Source organism: Prionailurus viverrinus, chromosome C1 (genome assembly GCF_022837055.1).
Source record: "Prionailurus viverrinus isolate Anna chromosome C1, UM_Priviv_1.0, whole genome shotgun sequence".
NCBI lineage: Eukaryota > Metazoa > Chordata > Mammalia > Carnivora > Felidae > Prionailurus > Prionailurus viverrinus.
In genome coordinates this window covers 88256019-88277497 of record NC_062568.1, presented here as the reverse complement: position 1 = coordinate 88277497, position 21479 = coordinate 88256019, and the positions used below count along the sequence as shown (strand labels likewise).

General features: G+C 36.3%; 1 protein-coding gene across 1 annotated transcript in view; it reads left to right on the top strand.

The window, feature by feature from the left end:
• Positions 1-21479, top strand: part of THSD7B (thrombospondin type 1 domain containing 7B) — a 759038-nt gene that overhangs the window by 554162 nt on the left and 183397 nt on the right. The window contains exon 14 of the mRNA XM_047871837.1: positions 6225-6403. Coding sequence (XP_047727793.1) covers positions 6225-6403 — 179 coding nt within the window. The remainder of the gene's footprint in view (positions 1-6224; positions 6404-21479) is intronic.

Sequence of the window (21479 nt, the reverse complement as noted above, 5' to 3'; positions counted from 1 at the left end):
TGGTTCAGTTTATTCTTAGGTATTTTATTCATTTTGGTGCAGTTGTAAATAGGATTGCTAATTTCTCTTTCTGCTACTTTGCTTTTCGTGTATAGAAGCAGCAGATTTCTGTGTATTTTGTATTCTGCGACTACACTGGATTCATGTATTCTAATAGGTTTTTTTTCCCTTCTTTAGGATTTTATTTGCATAATATCATGTCATCTGCCATTAGTAACAGTTTTGTGTTTTCTCACCAATTTAGATGTCTATTATTTTTGTCCAACTGCTGTGACTAGGATTTCTAGTACCATGTTAAATAAAGGTGGCAAGAAGGACATCCTGGTCTCTGTTCCTGACGTTACAGAAATGTTCTGTCTTCCACCATTGAGTATGATGATAATGATGGCTTTGTCATATATGACCTTAATGTGTTGAGGTATGTTCCCTCTAAAATCATTTTGTTGAGAGTTTTTATCATGAATGGATGTTGAACTTGGTCCAGGTCTTCTTCTGTATATATTGAGATGACCTTATCATTTTCATCCTTTGTTTTGTTGATGTGGGGTATCACATTCATTAATTTGTGGCTTTTGAACCATCCTCACATCCCTGGAATAAATACCACTGGATCGTGGTAAATGTTCCTTTTAATGTATTATTGAATTCAGTTTCTTAATATTTTGTTGAGGATTTTTGCATCTATGTTTATTGGGATATTGGCCCATAGTTTGTTTCTTTGTTTATTTATATATTATATTTTTTGCAGTGTCTTTGTGTGCTTTTGGTATCAAGATGATGCTGGCCTTGCAAAATGCATATGGAATCTTTCCTTCCTCTTCTATTTTTTTGTAGTAATTTGAGGAGAATAGGTATTAACTCTTCTTTAAATGTTTGGTAGAATTTACCTGTGAATACATCTGGTCTTGGACTTTGGTCTGCTAGGAATTTTTTTTTTATTATTATTACTGATTTAATTTTGTTCCTAGTAATCAATCTGTTTAGGTTTTCAATTTCTTTCTAATGTAGTTTTGAAAGATAGTATGTTTCTGGACATGCACCCATTTCTTCTAGTTTTTCCAATTTGTTGGCCTATAATTTTTTCATAGTAGTCTCTTATAATCCTTGGTGTATTTGTGGTGTCAGTTGTCATTCCCTCTTTTCTGATTCTGTTTATTTGGGGGTCTTGTCTCTCTCTCTTTTTTTTAATCTTGCCGAATTTCACCAATTTTGCTTATCTTTCCAAAGAACTAGCTCCTGGTTTCATTTATCTTTCTATTTTTTTTCTCTAATTTATTTCTGTTCTTATTTTTATTTCCTTCCTTCTAACTTTAGGCTTGCTTTGTTCTTTTTCTAGTTCCTTTAGGCATAAGATTAGATTGTTGGGGATTTTTTGTTTCTTGAGGTAGGCCTGTATCACTACAAATTTCCCTCTTAGAACACCTTTTACTATATTGGAAAGTTTGGGGATCATTGCATTGTGTTTTCATTTGTGTCAGGTACTTTTTAAAATTCCTCCATTGATGTGATTTCTCCACTGACCCATTGGTTGTTCAGTAGCATGTTATTTAGCTTCCATGTGTTTGTGTTCTTTTTTCCCCAGTCTTTTTCTAATAATTGGTTTGTAGTTGCATACCATTGTGGTTGGAAAAGATGCTTGGTATGATTTCAGTCTTCCTAAATTTATTGGGACCTGCTTTGTGACCTCACATGTGATCTATCCTGAAGAATGTTCAATTGGCCTTTGAAAACAATTCATTGTGTTGTTTTGGGTGGAATTTTCTGCATGTATCTTATGTCCATCTAGTCTAATGTGTCATTCAAACCTACTGTTTATTGATTTTTCCTCCTGGATTATCTATGAATTGATGTAAGTGGCATGTTAAAGTCTCCTACTGTTGTTGTATTGTCAGCATCTACTTTTAGATCTTCAAATAGTTGCTTTATGTATTTGGGTGCCCCAATGTTGGGTGCATAGATTTGTATCATTATCTAATTACTGGATTGATTCCTGTATCGTTATTTAGTGCTCTTCTTTGTCTCTTGATAAAGTCTTTGCTTTAAAGTCTATTTTGTCTAATATAAGTTTTGCCATGCCAGATTTTTTCCACTTCAATTTGCATAGAATATCTTTTTTTTCTCACTTTTAGTTTGTGTGTGTCTTTAGGTCTATAGTGAGTCTCTTATAGGTAGCATATAGATGGAGCTTGCTTTTCATTTATTTTGTTAATTTATATCTTTTGACTACAGCATTTAGCCCATTTCCATTGGGAATAATTATTGATAGTGATATACTTAAAGCCATTTTCTTATTTTCTGGTTACTAATGTACTACTGTGTTCCTTTCTTCCTGTGATTGATGACTTTCTGTTGTCCTATGTTTGGCCTTCTTTCTCTTTATTTTTTGTGTATCTGTTACAGGTTTTTGGTTTGTGATTACCATGACATCCTAAATATATAGCATTTTTAACATCCTAAATATATAGCAATCTATATTAAGTTGGTGGTCACTTAAGTTTGAACACATTCTAAAAGAACATTTTTACTTTCCCCTCCCTACTTCATGTATATGTTGTCATATTTTACATCTTTTTTTTAACCTCCATTCTTTTTTTTTTTTTCTGTTTATGGCCTTTTGTTTCCAATAAAAGAAGTTACTTTAACATTTCTTTTAAGGCAAGTTTACTGCTTTTTGATTTTTGTTTGCAAAACTCTTATCTCTCCTTTAATTCTGAATGATGATCTTGTTGGATAGTGTTCTTGAGTATAGATTTTCTTTTGTTTGTTTCCTTTTAACACTTTGAATATATCATGCGACTCTTTTTTGGCCTGCCAAGTTCCTGCTAAAAAATCAACCGGTAGCCTTAGGAGGATTACCCTGTGCGTAACAGTTGTTTCTCTCTTGCTGCTTTTAAGTTTCTCTTTATCTTTGGGGCGCCTGGGTGGTGCAGTCGGTTGGGTGTCCGGCTTCAGCCAGGTCACGATCTTGCAGTCTGTGAGTTCAAGCCCCGCGTCAGGCTCTGGGCTGATGGCTCAGAGCCTGGAGCCTGTTTCTGATTCTGTGTCTCCCTCTCTCTCTGCCCCTCCCCTGTTCATGCTCTGTCTCTCTCTGTCCCAAAAATAAATAAACGTTGAAAAAAAAAATTAAAAAAAAAATAAATAAATAAAATTAAAAAAAAAGATTCTCTTTATCTTTAATCTTTGCCATTTTCACTATTATGTACTGTGATGTGGCCCTCCTTGGGTTCATCGTTTGAGGACTTTTGTGCTTCCTCAAACTGGATGTCTCTTCTTCTCCAGATTAGGGAAATTTTCAGCTATTATTTCTTCAAATAAGATTTCTGCACCTTTTATTCTCATTTATCCTTCTGGGACCCCATATAATGCAAATGTTTATTTGCATGATGTTGTATAAAAGATGCTTTAACCTATCCTCACTTTTTTTGTGTGTCTTTTACTATTCAGATTAGTCCCTTTTCATTATCTGGTCTTCCAGATCATTGAATCATTTTTCTGTGTCCTCTAATTCTCTGTTGATGCCCTTTAGTGTATTTTTCATTTAAGTTATTGTAGTATTCTTCAACTCTGAATTTTTGTTTGTTTTCTTTCTCTTGAAGTTCTCACTGGGTTCGTCCATTCTTTTCTCTAGTCTGGTGAGCATCTTTATGACCATTACTTTGAACTCTTCATCAGGCATATTGTTCATTTCCATGTCATTTCATTTTTTGAGGTTTCTTTTTGTTTTTTTCATTTGGAGCATATTCTTCTATCTCCCCATTTTGCTTGACTTTTTATTAGTATCAGTTCGGCAGAAGAGCTATTCACCTAAACTAGAGGTATGTCTGATTTTGGCTGGATGAATGGAGCTGTGCCTGCTGCGTGCAGGGGTCCTGGGTTCTATGTGCTGGGGCTGCCCTGGCAAGATAGCTGAAGCTGAAGTGGATGCAAGCTTGGGTGTTCTAGGGCACTCTGCACAAAGGGGCACACTGGCAGGATGCCTACAGCCTTTATCGGCATGGGTTTTGTGTCCCGGGGTACTCCACGCCAGGGTATCCTGGAAGGGTGGCTGGAGCTGAGGTAGGAATGGGCCAGGTGTTGCCAAGCACTCCACAAGGGGTTGCCCTGCCAAGTTGTCTGGAACCTGAGTGGTACAGACCTGGAGTGTTTGGGGGTACTTTGTGCATGTGTCTCCTTGGTAAGATGGCTAGAGCTGCAGTGAGTGCTGACCAGTGCTGACCAGGCATGAGCTGTCCTGGAGCCTCCTTGGCAGGACAGCTGGCTGGGGCTAATGTTGTTTAGGGGCAAGGGTCTCACTGAGGCAGTAGGCAAGGTATGGTTCCTGGATCTTATTTTTTGTCCACACTACCAAGATAGAGGGAGAACATAAACTGTGGCATTCAACAGGCCCTATGACTTAGAGTTCCAGCAGCTCTCCCACTGTTGAGCAGAGTTCTAGGCCTGCAACCTTTATGTCCAAGTTGTACTTTTAAATTTTCTTCTTTTAATGTTTATTTTTGAGACAGAGACAGAACATGATCAGCGGAGGGGCAAAGAGAGAGGGGAAAACAGAATCAGAAGCAGGCTCCAGGCTCTGAGCTGTCAGCACAGAGCCTGATGGGGGCTTGAACTCATGAGCTGTGAGATCATGACCTGAGCTCAAGTCGGACACTTAAAGGACTGAGCCATCCAAGTTGCTCTTTTAAACTGTGGCCTTTTTTGTGGAGCTATTGTGGGCTGGGTGCCCAGGGGGTTGCTGAGGTGGCAGGGTGACTAGGATGCCTGGACCCTGCTTCTGTCTATGTTGTCAAGATGGAGGGGAAATGTAAACTGTGATGCTCTCCAGCCCCTCCAACCTGGAGAGAATTTCAGCAGCTTTGTTTGGCAGAGATCTAAGCCTGGCTCCTTTTTATTTTAGTTGCTCTTTTAAACCATGGCTTGTCTGGTTTTTTTCTGTACCCCAGGTAGACAAACCTACTTGTGGCCCCTCCATACTATTGTAGTTAACAGTGTTGGGTTTGGGGTTTCTTTAATTACCATGTTGCCATCTCTCTTGCCATTCTCTATGTTGTCTGTTTTGTTGTGCAGAAGTTGTTAAGTCAGCCCAAAGTTCTTCAGGAGGAATTGCTATATAAATAGGTGTAAATTTGGTATTCCATGGAGGAGGTGAATTGAGAGTCATCTCATGCCACCGTATTGGGCCAAACTCTCAATCTCCTTTTTGATCATCTCAAAAACAACTAACTTGATGTATTATTATCAGTGAATTCTCTTCCTTTTTGCCACATACCATAGCCTAATCATGGGAGTGGTTTCCTGTTACATTCACAGGTCCTGCCCACACTCAAAGGGATGAAATTATATAGGCATGCACACCAGGGTACAGGGATCAGATATGATGCACTTAGTTAAAATGAATAATACAAGAGAAGTAACATGTTTTTCAAGGAAATTGGCCTCAGTTTTAGATACGTTGAATTTGGAGATAATTGGCCATCCAATTAGAATGTATCAGTAGGTCTTATAAAGTTAGTAGGGAGATTAGAATTGTAAATGTATGTTTGGTAGTGATCAGTAGAGGTGATAGTTAAATAATGAGATCCTCCAGAGAAGACTGTAGTAAGAGGTGGACTGGGGACAAGAGCAAGGCCAGGTAAGCTAGAACATCTGCCTGTGCACTTCCACCCATGTCTCTTGATTGCAGTCTAATCTCATCATTGAACCTTTTGTTGTTCCTATAGTTCCTCTTTTAATAATACCCCGCTCTTGCTATTGTGTTGTCCACTCTCTGTCCTCCTCCCACCTCCAAGCCACACTACTAGGAAGTGAGAATCAAGAGCTCTCTTAGTGAAAGCTTGGCAGATGAAAGACACTAAGAAAAATGGACTCTCTTATGCACCCTGATCCCAGATGGGGAGTTGGAGAATTATAGAACACAAGGGTCACTGAGAGGATATGGTGCCATCATTTGCCCTGAACCACTTTATTTCTTCATCACAGAGAGCAGGACTGTGAACTTTTCTTTACTCCCCTCCCAGAATTGGCTATCAAGTGTTAGATGGCACAAATTTGGAATGCAGATGTAAGTATATGTACTTATCTCTTAAAATGATGGTCTGTTTGAGTAGAAAATCACTGAAACCATTGCAGTGATATTGAACAATCTGAGCTATGATACTGGAAAAAGAAAGTAAACTTTATCAGTACATTTTGACCAGACTTTTCTCCCTTAAATCTTTTTCTTTCAGGTTATATTCAAGAAGAATGTGTCATCCCATGCCCGTTTGATTGCAAGTTAAGTGACTGGTCTAGTTGGGGGTCTTGCAGTTCATCTTGTGGGATTGGAGTGCGAATTCGGTCCAAATGGCTAAAAGAAAAACCTTACAATGGAGGTCGCCCATGTCCCAAATTGGATCTCAAGAATCAGGTAAAGTGCCTGAAGCAGCAACAACAACACGGAGCTAAAAATTATCCACTTGATAATTTCTTGTTGAAATCAGAGTCATTATCATGTTGCAAGTAGCTCAGGAGAGGGGTAAGGAGGACATGAAGTAATATAACAGTTAGTAATAGAAGACTTGCCCACTCCTAGGTAGAGACCAACCTGGTATTACTAGAAATAATAACGTTTACAAAAATTAAATCCTCTTGATTTTTAAATGTTTTTGAAGCATAATTTGATTAATGTTATTATAAAAGTGATGTGTGTATATATGTATTTAAATATAAATAATCAGGGAGAATGTCAGTTACTTTATGGAAGTAAGTATAGTTAGTGGTCTCATACATGTACTCCAAAAATGGGATTCTATTTTCCTTCACCTAACTCTTGATCTAATTTTCCTTTCTTCTCAATGTTACCAAAGTTTCCAGATTTTTATGTCTTTTCTGAGCTATTTCTCTGTTTCCCAAAAAGTCAAAGCTATTTTCATAAATAGAACCCCAAAGGATACCCTTCCATATGGACATCTAATAAAATTGTCATCCTAAGCAAAGTTGATTAGAGTATGTTAATTGGCTTTACCCATGTAACAGTCTAAGATTTAGTTAAGAATTATAATAAAGACCTCAGATTTCTCCCATGATGCATAATGGTTATTAGATTAGGACTGATACATACGTGTTTAATCAATTGAATAAGAGGAGCACAAGATGGTGATGGTTGAAAATTCTTTATTCTTAAACTGCTGAAGGTTGTCTTATATGTGTAGTTACATATAAGATCCTTTGTGATCCTTTGTGATCATGCATGTATTTTAATAGAATAGCTACACAAGGTTCTATTACTAATTCTATTAATTTTCTGCGCTATGAACCCCCTTTTGATTAGGTTTTTCATACAGATTGTTTAATAGAAGGGAAATCTATGTTTATTCTTAATTAATTTGAATAGCATGCATATAAGTAGGTGTCATTTGTCAAGTTGAGGCCAGTATCTTTAGCTATTTTTTCCTAAGTTTTGCTAAAAGACCCATAACTCACTGAAAAGTGAAAAATTACCATTCCATCCAAAAATAGTTCTGTTGTAAGATGACAGTATTCTAGTCTTTGTTTTTTAAGGTTATATCATAAAATAGCGACCATAGTGTCTTCTCTCAAAGCTATTGTAAACCTATTGGGGAAGACAAAGCAGAAGATCATAAAATCAACATAGAGGTTGCGAAAACAAAACAGACCCAAAAACTCCACATGAACAGTAGTTTGGTGAAGGGAAGATTAAGATATATGAGTAATAAAAACAGGAGGGAAATAATCATAGCAGAGATGGCATAAGGAGATCAGCCTTACTTTAGTACAAAGAAAGGTATAATACAGGTTTATGATTACAAGGAGATTTTTCAAGTGAATTTTATGTATGAGGACTATGTGACACTCCCTAGGGGATTTTCCAGGCATTTAGAATGGAAAATAACTCCAAAGCTGTAAAAAATGCATGGCAATTCTTATTATTTCTCAAAACTATCTATGGAAGCTAAGCCTTCATAACACTAGTGTTAAACACTAATTTCAATATGCTAATTTTATAAACTAAGAAATTATCAGGGGATTAAAGGAACTTCATTGGAATGCAGACTTTAAGACTGTATTTCCACTATGCAAAGGCAAATGTGTAGAAGTGTGTCTATCAAATTTGAGAGTATGAATAAGATAAAAGTACTTGTAAACCTGTTGTGACTTAAGGGAAACTTGTTCAAAATGCTTAATTGACATATAAGACTGGTAACTTTAAGAAGTGTAGTACAAGCTAAAAAAAAAAAAAAAAAAAAAAAAAAAAAAAAAAAAAAAAGCCCAGAGGTGCCTAGGTGGCTCAGCCAATTAGGCATCCAATTCTTGGTTCCTGCTCAGGTTCTGATCTCATGGCTGGTGAGATCAAGCCCCACCTGAGGCTCTGCACTAACAACACAGAGCCTGCTTGAGATTCTCTGTCTCCCTCTTTCTCTGAGGCTACTGTCTCTCTCTCTCTCTCTCTCTCTCTCTCTCTCTCAAAATAAAAAAAAAATGTATATTTTTAAAAAATAATAAGCCCAACTTTAAGAATAATTTAGATAAATTCCATAAGCGAAAATTAAGTGAAGATGGGCCTGTCTGCAAGAGGTGTTTCTAACTCTTAAGCTCAAGAAGGGAATTTTAGCATTCCAAAGACATTCATTTGTTATGCTCAGAAATGAATCCTGGGATTGAATGACAAGAAATCAAATATAGTGTGGCATATATGCTGCTATAAAGAAGTTTCAGATAGTTAGTATGTATGTGGCTTAATTCAACTTGAATTGAAAAACTTCACCCTAATCCATACTCTATATTTTAACCCAAGTTAATTGGTCCAGGCGACATGTAATATGTCTTCCCTCTCACTTGCAAGTCTGTTAACAGCAAGGGGAAATACTGCTGTAAAAAATCCTAAATGGAGAAAAAATTCTCCTCAGAGCAATTCCTTTTCTAAAGCAAGCATACTTTTACCTGTAAGTAGATTTGTGGAAAGCGATCTTGCTGACTTTATTACATATTTACTCTTAAATATGATAGCACCCCTGTGTGTGTATGTGTATGTGTGTATGCGCATTATATAATATATAGAAATATTTTTGAAGTTAGCCATATTTTCTTAACTCATCTGAATATAAATTGACAGAAATTTTCATTGTTGAGGAAATATTCTCCAACTTCTATTATTTATGGCAAGTCTTCTTTAGAAAAGATCACTATTTGAGGAAGTATGATCTAGTTAGAGGTATAGTAAGGCTTTTTGGTAAAGTTCATTTTTACTACTGGCCTTAGGTTATTTGTCTACTTTCCAGTTGGTTTTCATGTTTGGATTTATTTTCCTGTTTTTAGAACCAGGTTATACTTCCTCCTCTATTCACATAAGAGCTTAAAAATAATAACCAAATTTTAGCGGTAAGAGAGGCACATATCTTTAGTACTTATGCAAGAGGAAAATTCTGTATATGTCAGATTGAGCCCAACATATACTTCATATATGTGTGTGTATATATGTGTGTGTGTGTGTGTGTGTGTGTGTATAAACATAAATATATATATGAATATATATATAAACATATGCAACTTGGTGTATATATAATACATATGCCTGTGTAAATATCAGCATACCTACATATGCTTATTCATTCCTCTCCTTCATTTAGAATGGGAGGTCTTTTGAGGGCAAAGTCTTTCTACTGTGTAACTCATTCCAGCCACTAATGCACTACCTTGTGTATTGTCAAATTATATTTACTGGATTCTTTATTTTAAAAGAAGGCTTCTCAGGGAGCCTAGGTGGCTCAGTTAAGCGTCCCACTTTGACTCAGGTCACAATCTCGTGGTTGAGTAGGTAGATAGTTCCATTACAAAAAACGTTAGAACCCTGATCTCTTTGCTACAATGTGTCATTCAAATACTCAAAAATATTAGCCCTTCTAGAAAAAAGAAATAAGAACCTCCAAACTATTATTGCCTGAATTTTTTCAAGATTCCTCTGAAAACTCCTGGATGTGGAATCCCTATTGAAACATAACTCTGTGATTAAAAAAATAATAATAATAATAATAAAGGGTTGCTGTTATGTACACAAGTTCATAAACTGTTCTGAATTTATTAGTGGAATCAATTTTTATAATCTCTCATAAAAAGCCTCCCTTGTAAACAAACCTATCACCATGAGAGCTTTCTCTCTAGAAGTGCCAAAGCGACAGCATTACTTGAATAGCTTTCTACTAAGTATATTTGTGACCCTGCAGCTCCAGCATAGAGTTTACCCAAAACTCTGATCAAAGCAGAAACTTTGTAAATGGTTTATTGGATTATCAGGTCAGCTGGCAGATACTTTGACTCTCCTGTGCATAATAAAATATATAATATGTTTTAATTTTTTATAGTCTGTAATGTCTTGAGTGAATTACTTATACTGTATACTTTTGTTATTTTTTCTTTTGAAAGTCTCCTTAATAGAAGATTAAGTATGGGGAAGTTAGAGCTCTACTGGACTTAAATTTCCCCTTAAGAGTTCTTCACATGACTGAAGGCAAGAGTGTTCTAGGAAATTATATCTTGTTTATAGGTTGCAAATCTGTGTGTTCACAGTATGTATGGGCAAAAAAAAAAAATCATACATTATGATTCATTACCTATACTTCTTAAAATACATGCTATCTACTTAAATACAATTTTAAAAGAGTTTTCATTATGTTTGCAACTGAATGAGAGGATATAAAATAAATGTGTTTTCTAGAAACAATTGCCATTTTAAAGGTGTGTTGTCTCACCAAAGAGGAGGGATCTAAATTTGGAAATAGAGTTACAGTGCATTTTATTTTTCACAGCAGTGTAATAATATTTTGAAGAATGTTTTCTTTCCAAAGAAACATAGAAATTTTTTCACATGAATATTTCTTCCTTAGAAGACCTTTTAAGATGAAAAAAAAAAGGTTTCTATAGATAAATAGCTTATGGTCCTTTTAAATACTGGTTCATTAATTAACAGTAGCAGGTTATGATGTGGGAATAGGATAACTGTCATTCTATCTGAATGTCTGTTTATCAGGAAAATATGGCTACACTTAAGCTTTATTTTGGCTTAACCAGTTTTGGCTTCTTGCTTCTTTTTGACCAGGCCAACTCCCACTCATCCTAGGCTAGTCCAAATCATTCCTGGCAGTGTCTTGCTCACTTTGGACTTACTATGTTGGCAGGAGACCCAGGCTGTAATGGAGTAAGAAGTCTTGTTCTTGAGTATTAATATGGAAGGCAGCCCAAGCTTATCCATAATTAAGTACATTCAGGTATACCATTCTTCTGTGGTGTTGGTGTTTGCACCTTTGATGAAATCTTGTTTTAAGTAGGAAATATCATATGCCATAAATCAGGAGACACAGTGATTCATTCCTCAGGGTTATTTGGGAGGATTTAATAGGGCAGATATTCCTAGAACATTTCACCTCTCCCCTACATAGTACTCATTATTCCAAAACTCAGGTATATGGCACCCCATCTCAGAGGCAGCATGGAATGGCTCGTAAGGGCTAGTGTTCTTCCATTTTTTTATCCTTTATGCCTGTCAATCCAGACTGCTCTCAAGTTGTGATATGTCACTGAGCTGAGCTCAGAGGAGATGCAATTTTTCTTCTCTGTTCTTGCCCTGTCATCATTTCCAAGAAAAATTGGTGTTCTCGTTATTTTTTAAGTTTGTTTATTTTGAGAGAGAGACAGAGACAGCAAGAGAGGGGCAGAGACAGAGAGGCAGAGAGAATCCCAAGCAGGGCTCGAACCCAGGAACAATGAGATCATGACCTGAGCCAAAACCAAGGGGTGGATGCCTAACTGAGCCACCTGGGTCCCCCCAAAATTGTTTTTTCTTAAGAGATTTCTCTCCCCCCACATTGATGTCTCCACATAAACTATTATTGATCATTCCAAAGTAATACCCCCTAAGTTGTTACAATCTTTTGGACTTTTGATCATTTTTGAGAGCTGCCAGAATAACTCATGAAAGAAATTTTCCTTTATCTGTTGTCCACTTTGTCTTGTGTTTTACTGTGTTTTAATATTAGGCATTGCTACTCTGAAAATATTCAAAATCACTTTCAGTTGTTCAAGATATTCTTAGGTACTTCTAGAATGTTCCTTATTAGGCTGGCTTGGTAAATGTCCCCAGTGCTGTTGCCTGGGGGCAAGAATTCATGTCTTCTTCAAGGGTCCGTCCAGCTGGACTAAGACTGGAACTGACATGGGACAGATTAACATGAGAAAATCAAATTTAACAGTGCATGAATGGGAGATGCACACAGATGTGGAAATTCCAAAGACAGGCAAAATGAGGTATACAAGTCATCCCGAACTAAAGAGAATGGGGTGGGAGTCTGGGACTTCAGGGGAAAGGAGTGCAATTCATGGGGTGATAAGAGGAGCAAATGTTTGATAATTAGATGTTTGCCCTGCCATGTGGATGGATCACCCAGATAAAATTCATCTCTGGGAATAACCACTATTTTGGGAAAGAACTCCAGTTGAGATTCTTCTGTAGTTAAGGGAGGTGCCAACGTTTCTTTTGAGCCCATAGGGTCTTGATTGCTTTCAGCTTGAAGTAATCTTCATGCCAAAATGGCCCATCTTAGGGCAGCTTGCCCTTAGGCCCTATACTGTCCCTAGGCAGGAATTTCAGGATTGGCTGCAGACAGCTATTAAATTATGAAGCAGGTAAATTTTGTCAAATTTTGTCTTTGTAACTCTTTCACTGTGTTCCCACACCTCCTTAGCTCCTTAACTCCTGAAGTCCTGAAATTTTTAATAGGAAATCACATGGTCTGTGTTTGCAATTTTAGAAAACTGTCTTCTTAACCAAGTACTTAAAGTAGAAGTTCTCAAGTATTTTTCTAAAAAATAGTGGCAGAACATACTTTTTAAGTTTTTATGAATCATTCTGTCATTTAAGCTTTAAATACAGAATGGAAACTTCGCTCTTTCTTTTGTTTTTCATTTTTTTCAGGCATTGAAGGAATATGCTTTTGACTTTAACCACCAGATTTGGTTATATTAAACGTACTTTTTAGAATGTTAAGTTGAATTTATGAACTTGCTGAATATCTGTTTTTTAATGGCATGCTAATTCTCCAGGTTTTTTTTAAAGATATAATTGACATGTAACATTGTATAAGTTGAAGACATAGGATATGCTGATTTGGTACATTTATATATTGCAGTGATTATCAAGGCATTAACTAACATCTCTCATGTCACATAGTTATTTCCTTTTTGTGGTAGGAACAATTATGATCTAGTAGTCTCTTAACGACTTCAAAGTTTGTAATAGAGTATTGATTATAATCACCATGCATTAAATCTTCAGGGCTTACCTACTAGTTAAAGTTTGTACCCTTTAGATATTTCAAGCTTTATTCCAATATCCCAATATCCCAGAACACAAGTTACCTAGATCCTGACTGGATCTTGTGATAAATCCCTACAGAAAAGCATTTGTTGAATCATGATTTTTCTTTTTTTTTTTTTTTTTTTTTTTTCTGTGTGACTTAAGAGTCAAGATAAAAATGGTCTCCCTGAGAAGTTTATCTAAATCTTCTGAAATCCAGAGTTCATTGTTTTCATAGCCTTTATTGATCATAAGAATAGAACAATCACCATGGGAGTGGAGGGTGTTTTAAAAAGTTTCCCAGGATCCTGCTCTGGAGACTGTAGTCTACACAGTTAAAGGGATTCAAGAATGTGTATTTGTTAACAAAGGTTTGTTTTTGCTAGTTCTTTTGCTCAGGCAAGTAAGTGGGTGAATACTGTCAGAACTGAGATTCTTGCCACTGAGGCTGCCATTTCTGGTGAGATCAGTTCTGGAAAAGATTTTCTCTGCAGTTGCCTTTCTCTGCAAGGCTGCCCTTCCTAATCCAAACAGTTAAGACAACCACTATTTGTTTGGTACTAAAAGCAGACTTGGGAGAACCCTCCTATTTCATAGAAGGGGAGACTGAGGCTTACAGAGGTGTAATGACTTGCCCAAATCCACCCTGATGTATGTAGGAGATTAAAGAGACTATCAGGTATGAGGTAAAATGCTGCCCTGTCATCTCCTAGCTGTGGGAATAGGAGAAAATTGTTTAACCTTACTGAGTCTCAGTTTCATAAAATGTCAAATGGGTATAATAATGCCAACTACCTCATATGTATTCATTAATAGAAAATGAAAATACAAACTTTCTATCTCTTTGGGCATACAGTATGTGCTTGAAAAATGTTAGGTAGAATTATTTTTCCTTAGTCTCTAACACATAATTTCTGTTAACAACTCGCATTTGCTTTTACCTATACCATAATGCCTTTTAGAACTAAGTTATGCAGATTGTTTCTCTTTTTACATTTAGCTACTTGAACATTTGTAGTCAAATATTTTGGTAGTAGTAACTCAGCTTAGATACATAGTAAAAGCTACTGTCACTGTTTCCTATATGGAAAGTCTGTTTTATTGCTAAACATCCTGTTCAGCACTGCATTTTTTTTAAAGTGGTAAAAGGAAACATAGCTTTTTATTTATTTGTGACTAATCTCCTATGAATTTGTGATTCTTTGGATCTTTATTTTTTAAAAACATTTTTATGAAAGAGTACAACAGAAAGATAGCCAAATAATTCTGGGTAGAGCTCTATGAATTTTCATAGTGAACCTTTTCATTCAGTTACCACCAATGTCAAGAAATCCTACATTATCAACATCTCAGGTGGCCCTTTGGTGCTCCAGCTTTCTTACTACCTTCCTTTCACCAAGTAGAACTACCATTCACATTTCCAACACTGTTGTTGAGGAGGAGAAATTTTTACTTTACCTTTCAAGATTCTTCTGGCTAGTCAAAGAATTAAAATCATATGGGACAGATTAATATGACAAAAACAAAAGTTGAATAACCATATACTTCCTGTATACATGGGAGTGACCTTAGAAATACTGAGTAACTCCCTGAAATGGCCAGAAGTCATCACCTTAAATACCATCTTGAGCTAAAGACCAAGAAGATATTGGGACTGGGGAGTCAGTTATGGCAGGCTACCAGGAAAAGTGCAGTAAACACAAAGTTGTTATACATATTTAAGTTGCTGTCTTCTCCATTGATCAGAGTTTCTAGAGATTGAGTCACCGCCCCCCTCTTTCCTGGTACAGAGAATGAGGCACTCTTACAAGTGGAGATTTCCTTTATACATGTAAGTATCTCTTACAAAAGGGTAACTTCTACCTGGTTTTCATTTTTCATTTAAAAACTTTCATTTAAAAAACTTTCTGTAGATGGATTCTGCACTATATATTCTTTGGGCCTGCCTTTTCCTCCTCAGTATTATGTTTATGACATTTTCCATGTTGTGATTTGTACCAATATTTCATTGACATTGCTCTGTTATGTCCTTATGTATATCATACTATTGTATATACCACGTCTTACCTATTTTTGTTGTTGGATGGACATTATGGTTGTTTCCAACTTGGGGATATTAGAAATAACATTACTGTGACCATCCCTATACATGTCTTGAGGTGCTCATGTGTGTGCATTTCTGTTTAGTACATACCTAAGAGTAGAATTTCTGTCATAGGACATGCATATACATTCAACTTCAGTAGAGAATTGATTTTTCATTTTAACTTGTAAATTATCTCAGATTATCATAAATGCAAATAGTATATACTTCTAAATAATGACCTGAAGTATGACCTGTCTGATACTAATCAAAAGGGGTCTGGAAGTCACATGGATACATTAAATGTTTATCTCCGCATGTGCTCTCTGACAGAATATCAGTGACTGGTGTGTACCCCAAGTCTTCTTAAAGAGAACAAGTGTAGGATCACTCCCTTGTGGCTGAATTCTGCTCACTTGTCTACTAAAACAGCCATTATAACCATTACCTTTCCTCTGTCTCTAATCTCTCCTCTCTTCCCCTCCACTCAATTCCTCACACAGCAACCCCAGCGAACTTTCTAAATCACAAATCTGGTCATAAATAAAACCCTTCATGGGTCTCTTGCTACCTTTGGGGTAACGTGCAAACTCTACTATAGTTTATAAGATATTTAATGATCCTGCCCCTACCACATGTCTCCCAGCTCAGAGTCCTTTTCAAGTCAGCAAATCACTCAGGCCAAGGAAACTGCTTATGAGTTAACGGAGGAAGGAGCCACTCCTGTGTTTCATCTTCCCCAACAGGCCTCCTACAATGCTTTCTTGTAGACAGTGAGAAGTCACATTTTCAGACTGATCAGCTAAATCAAGGGACTGTCTAACGTGCTGCCTTTTAACAAAAATTGACTCAACTTACAAGTTACCAAACATTCTTTAATGAAGGTAGATGTTTGGATTTACTCTATTGCCTTTTCCCTGGAAGCTACTCCCCAAATTCCCTCTATGCTGGTTTACAATCCTGCTCCACTGCTATTTAAATATAGACCATCCAAGGCTGATTAGAGGTGTAGCTATCTTTCCTGAAGAGAAATCTTTCTCTTAGATGGCAAAGTAAGGGACACTGTGCTTATTACCTGTGCTGAAAGCATGAAAGTATGGAACCAATTGCAAAGTCTGTCTCAAAAGAATATTCTCTAATAGCAGAAGTGTTGTTCAAAACTATCTTCCACCCTAATAGACAACAATCTTGTTACCCTTGGAACTGAAGGTAAATTGATTTGAGTAGCAATATTAGAAAAGTTTGAATTGAAGCAATTCTCCAATGTACTGTGTGTCAAATGGGGGCCAGTAGGTTCCATGTGTCATAAACCAAAATGGTAATAACAGAGTGAAATTGCTGTTGCTTTGCTCTGTTTTGGAGCAAGAGAACACAATTGTATTTAAGCCATTGTTGATCCAAAATTTTACATTTTATTCCTTTAAAAAGACATTTGGCATATGCATAGTATTTCTGTATTTTTAAATCTTTGCTCAAATTCACCTTCTAAATGTTTTACCTATTTACCCTATTTACCCTTGCTCCTCCCATTTACCCTTCCTTGGTTCTCCTTTTCCCACTATATGGTTTCCTCATTTGTTCTTGTTTTTAATTTTTGGCTGCCTCTCCATGCCACCCCTAAAACAGATATACTGCCTGGTTCTAGATAAGCACCTTGAAAAGTGGTAACAGTGTTTTAGGTTAGGTTCTCCCAGAAACAGAGCCTGAGATATAGGATTCAAAAACAAGAATTATAGTTCTTAAGTGCAGGAAGCAACACTAGGGAAGAAAATAAGAAGTGCTTCTTCAACAAGAGGTGTGTTATTAAGCCAGAAACCATGGTGACCACAAAAAGCTGAAGCTTTTTGGGAACTCTAGGAGACTTGGAAAATCTATGCCCAAGTTTTATCAGACCTGAAGGGCCAGGAAGCTGGGATATTCATGGAGAAATGCAGTGAGAAATATCAGGGACACGGATGTGTACTACATGGTCATTATTCTATTAGGAAAACAAATAAAGGATACTCTGGCCTGAAACACTCCCTTCTGACAATCTCCCTGTACTGCTAAAGGGAAATGGCCTTACCATGAGGAAGTGACCTCTTTTGGGAGATGACTTAAATGAATATATGGACTCTGTGAAACTCCCTCTTCCTTAGGCATGAGGGGACATAACTGCTGGCTGTGCAAATACCCCTGAATACACAGAAAAATATAAGATAACGCATGGACCCATGGTTTGGAGTGGTATGATATGGTAGTTAATATATTACACTTTGCGTTATTTAAATATTGAGTATTTCCATGCCATATAATTAATGACATTGGGAGGAGAGCTATAGAAATGTAGCAGGCAAAATTATGTTAAGTGTATGATATTGACAGGGACTTCTTGGCAATAGTAATTTTTAATGAGACCTGGTAGCTTTCAAAAAGAGAAGAGGTAAAAATAAAATGGAATTCAAAGTAATTATAAATGTGTTAGAGAGCAATTTTAATTCTGTACATCTGTGCCATTATTCATTCACTCATTCATTCTGCAAACACTTGGAATAAATGATATGCCCAGAGGAAACCTCAATAATGCTCATTGAAACTTTACTGCTCACTTTCCACTGGGAACTTGCCTTCTTGGAAGCTCAAGTGAGTGGTTGGATAGATTGAAATTACAGATGATAATGCTCTAGATGCTTATGGTATCAGAATTGCTTTACCTTTGAAAATGCATGAAGAAATTTGGACACAATCAGCAAAATTATCCATTACTTCTCTATATTAGGATGATTTGCAACTAACAGAAACCTCAAACTAAATTGGCGTTTAAAAAATACTAAAATCCATTACCTCCTGTAATAAGAAATCCAATGGTAATGCATGCTCTAGGATTGGTTGATTCTGTGACTCAGCAATGTTATCAAGAACATAGTTGTTCTTAATTTCTCTTTCTCATCTTCTGTGTTGATTTAATCCTCAGGATGTTAGGAACTGCTATCAGCAGTTTCAGGCATAGCCTCCTGTTACAGCAATGATCAGAAGAATAAGAGAGTATCCTTTGGGGGCATCTTAGGAACAACAAAATTTTCCCAGAGCCTCGTTCACTCCCCTAAAAGACTGCCTCATGCTTCATTGGCTGAAGTTGGATTTTATGTCCATTCTTACGCCATCTCTGGAAGGAGTCATGGGATGAACTTGATTAGCTCAATCAAATATTTTCCAACCTTTAATTTTTTAAACTTCACAGTACATATAGAAAACAGTAATATTCATCTGACAAGCTGGAATATGTGTTGGAATTTGTCGGTGGCAAGAGTGAATGGTCTGAGACCCTAGATTCAGTGTCTAATACACACGTGAAATCCACCTAAGAGACCCTGGTGGTAGGGCAGTGCTTTCATGTGCATGTGAATCATGTGACATATCTTCCTAAAATGCAGGCAGTTGTCTTCCCAGGGGATAGAGACTGTGATTTTAACAAGCTCCCAGATGGTGGCAAAGCTGTTGGACTGTAGATTACATTTTTGGATGCTAATGTGTATCAGTTGAGAAGGAACTCTTTCTTAGACCAGAGAATCACCTGGGGTAGAATGTATTTTGAGGAATGAACTAAAATGTCCACTATATACTCTTAATTTTACTCTTTTTGACATTGAATTTGATAAGAGTATAATTAGTTTTAAGTAACATTTTTAAGCCTTACATTGAGATGGAAAAATTAATGTCTGTAATTGAATATCTGAAAGTCTCTTGTGTGTTAAGAAAAATGACTTAATACTTTCCCTATGAGGATATGAATTGCCTGTCCCTTCCTTTACACTTTTTTTGGAGAGTGGGGGGGGGAGGGGGGGGACAAGGGTATCATTCCATTTTGCAAGTTATTTGGCATAACCAAATTTCCAGTGCCTCAGTCCATATGATAAATAAGCGAGCCTCAAATCAGATAAGCAGTACATCCATACACCATTTTTGTTGAAAATTAAATTGTTAGTCTATATTTTCCACTTTTTTAAAAAAAAGATACATTTTGTACATGTAGTGACTAAAGTTATGTCCATATGAAGCTAAAAAAATGATAAGTTCAGTAAAGTCCAGGGGAAATCATTTACCAAAATGAAGCATTTGGTGACATGAACCTAGACCTATCTGGATTCTCTTGTCCCCTTTACCCCAAAGCTCTATGCATTAGAATTGAAGTCCTCTATATCTAGGAAACCAAACAAGAAAGATAATTGAGTAAAATACTGAATGATTGTGAGGAAACAATCAGTCAATTTGGCTATTTAAAGCAAAATAGGGATAGCAAAGATCTAAGAAAAACTGAATTGAAACAGCTTTGGAATGTAAAAATGAAATAGGAACATCTTGAACTCAGTATATGATCCTCTTTGCATGAATTATTGCCTGTCATTTGAAATGCACATTATTCAAAACTACCAAAAAATCTGTTCTGGCTTATTACTTAATTAAAAGTAAGTTATGAGCATTTTAAATCTTTATATAATTTATATCATTTGTAAGTCATGAATTTCCCATAATTCTGTTGGCCTTAATCATCAAAAAAAAAAGTATCACTATGCTTAAATACAATTGCTATTCATCTTTTCCACTCTCTAGCAGATGTTACAAAAGAAACTATCACAGCTGGTGAAAATTGATATTCAGAAGTATAAAACATGGCAGTGAAAAGATTAATTTTCTGTACTCAGTGCCCTTGAGTCTTGAAAACTTTAAACTTTCTTCACAGTAAGGCCAGTGGTTTCATTGTCTGGTTGGCAGTGGGCAGATGATAACGTTCTGCTCTATTTTACTTTACGGTGAACCAAAGAGGACTGGTTGTTTCTCTAATGAGTTTGTAAGGGATGCTTCGATGCTGACACATTAGCTGCATCCCTTGAACTGCTATGATGAGGAAGTGAAAAGTAGTTTTAACAACTTGCTAAAATTATCACCATTAGAGTGAATGAAGCACTAAAATATATATACCAGATGTTTAAAATGGTTAGATTTGGGAGAAAACCTACAATTAATTTACATTTTAGTGCTAAGTACAAATTTTAATTTATTCTGATTAACTACTTTATAGCCCATCTAGAATACCATTTGAAGGAGTTATGGAAAAGCTATAAAGGAAGTCATAATCAAGAGATGACATTTTATTGGCATAGAAGCAGAAGAGTTTCATGCCTGATGCCCATATTGCTCAAAAAGGTTCAACTTTCACTTGCCCAGAACCTGTTATTGAATTACAGGCTTGGAATCAATATGGAACCAGATTAACTCACTTAATTACAATTTGTGCCAAGATTTAATCCCTCCACAGATCAGGTAAATTGCTCTAATCTACATGTACATACTTTATACTTGCCACAGTTAAGTCACCATGCAGAAGCATAAATAGATTTCTTGATGCAAATTATTATAAAAGGGACTGGCAAAGTGAAAACTGACAGTTGAGGCCAAAAGCTTTCCTATAGATGAGAAAACCTTTGAAAGTATAAATGCTGTTAAGACAACATGGTCAACAATAAGTGCCTGGCTTTGCATTAGGCATTCTATAAGTAGTAGCTGTCACTATTAACATCATTCTTGAGTATGTTGCTGGTGAGGATTTTGGGGAAGGTTTTTGGAAACCCCACCATATTAAAAACTTTCTCCAAGTCCAGATCATTTAATCTGGTGATCGATTAGAAAGTTATAGACTGCTGAGTTCATTATTTAGACTGATCAGTGTTTGCCACCAGGTCTGTCTTTGATTAATTGTTGAGATTTTAAAAATAGGAATTTTTGCCTTAAAATTTAGATTCCTAATATCTCTGTGAAAATAATAATATATGGCAAATATGAAGTGAATCTGAGAATGCCTGTCCTCTTTGGACAGACTCTGTCAGTATAATGGTTATCTTCCTGCCCTGTACCTAGTCGGGCATCAATAGCCAGGTTCATCCCTTTATGGTTGTGGTCTGGAGAGAGCAAATAAAGTCACCTATATCTCATGTTTGGATAATTAAGTTATAAATCATTGCAACACACTGTTATGTAAAATCTGTTGTATCCTTCTACCTTAAAAAATAGACCTTC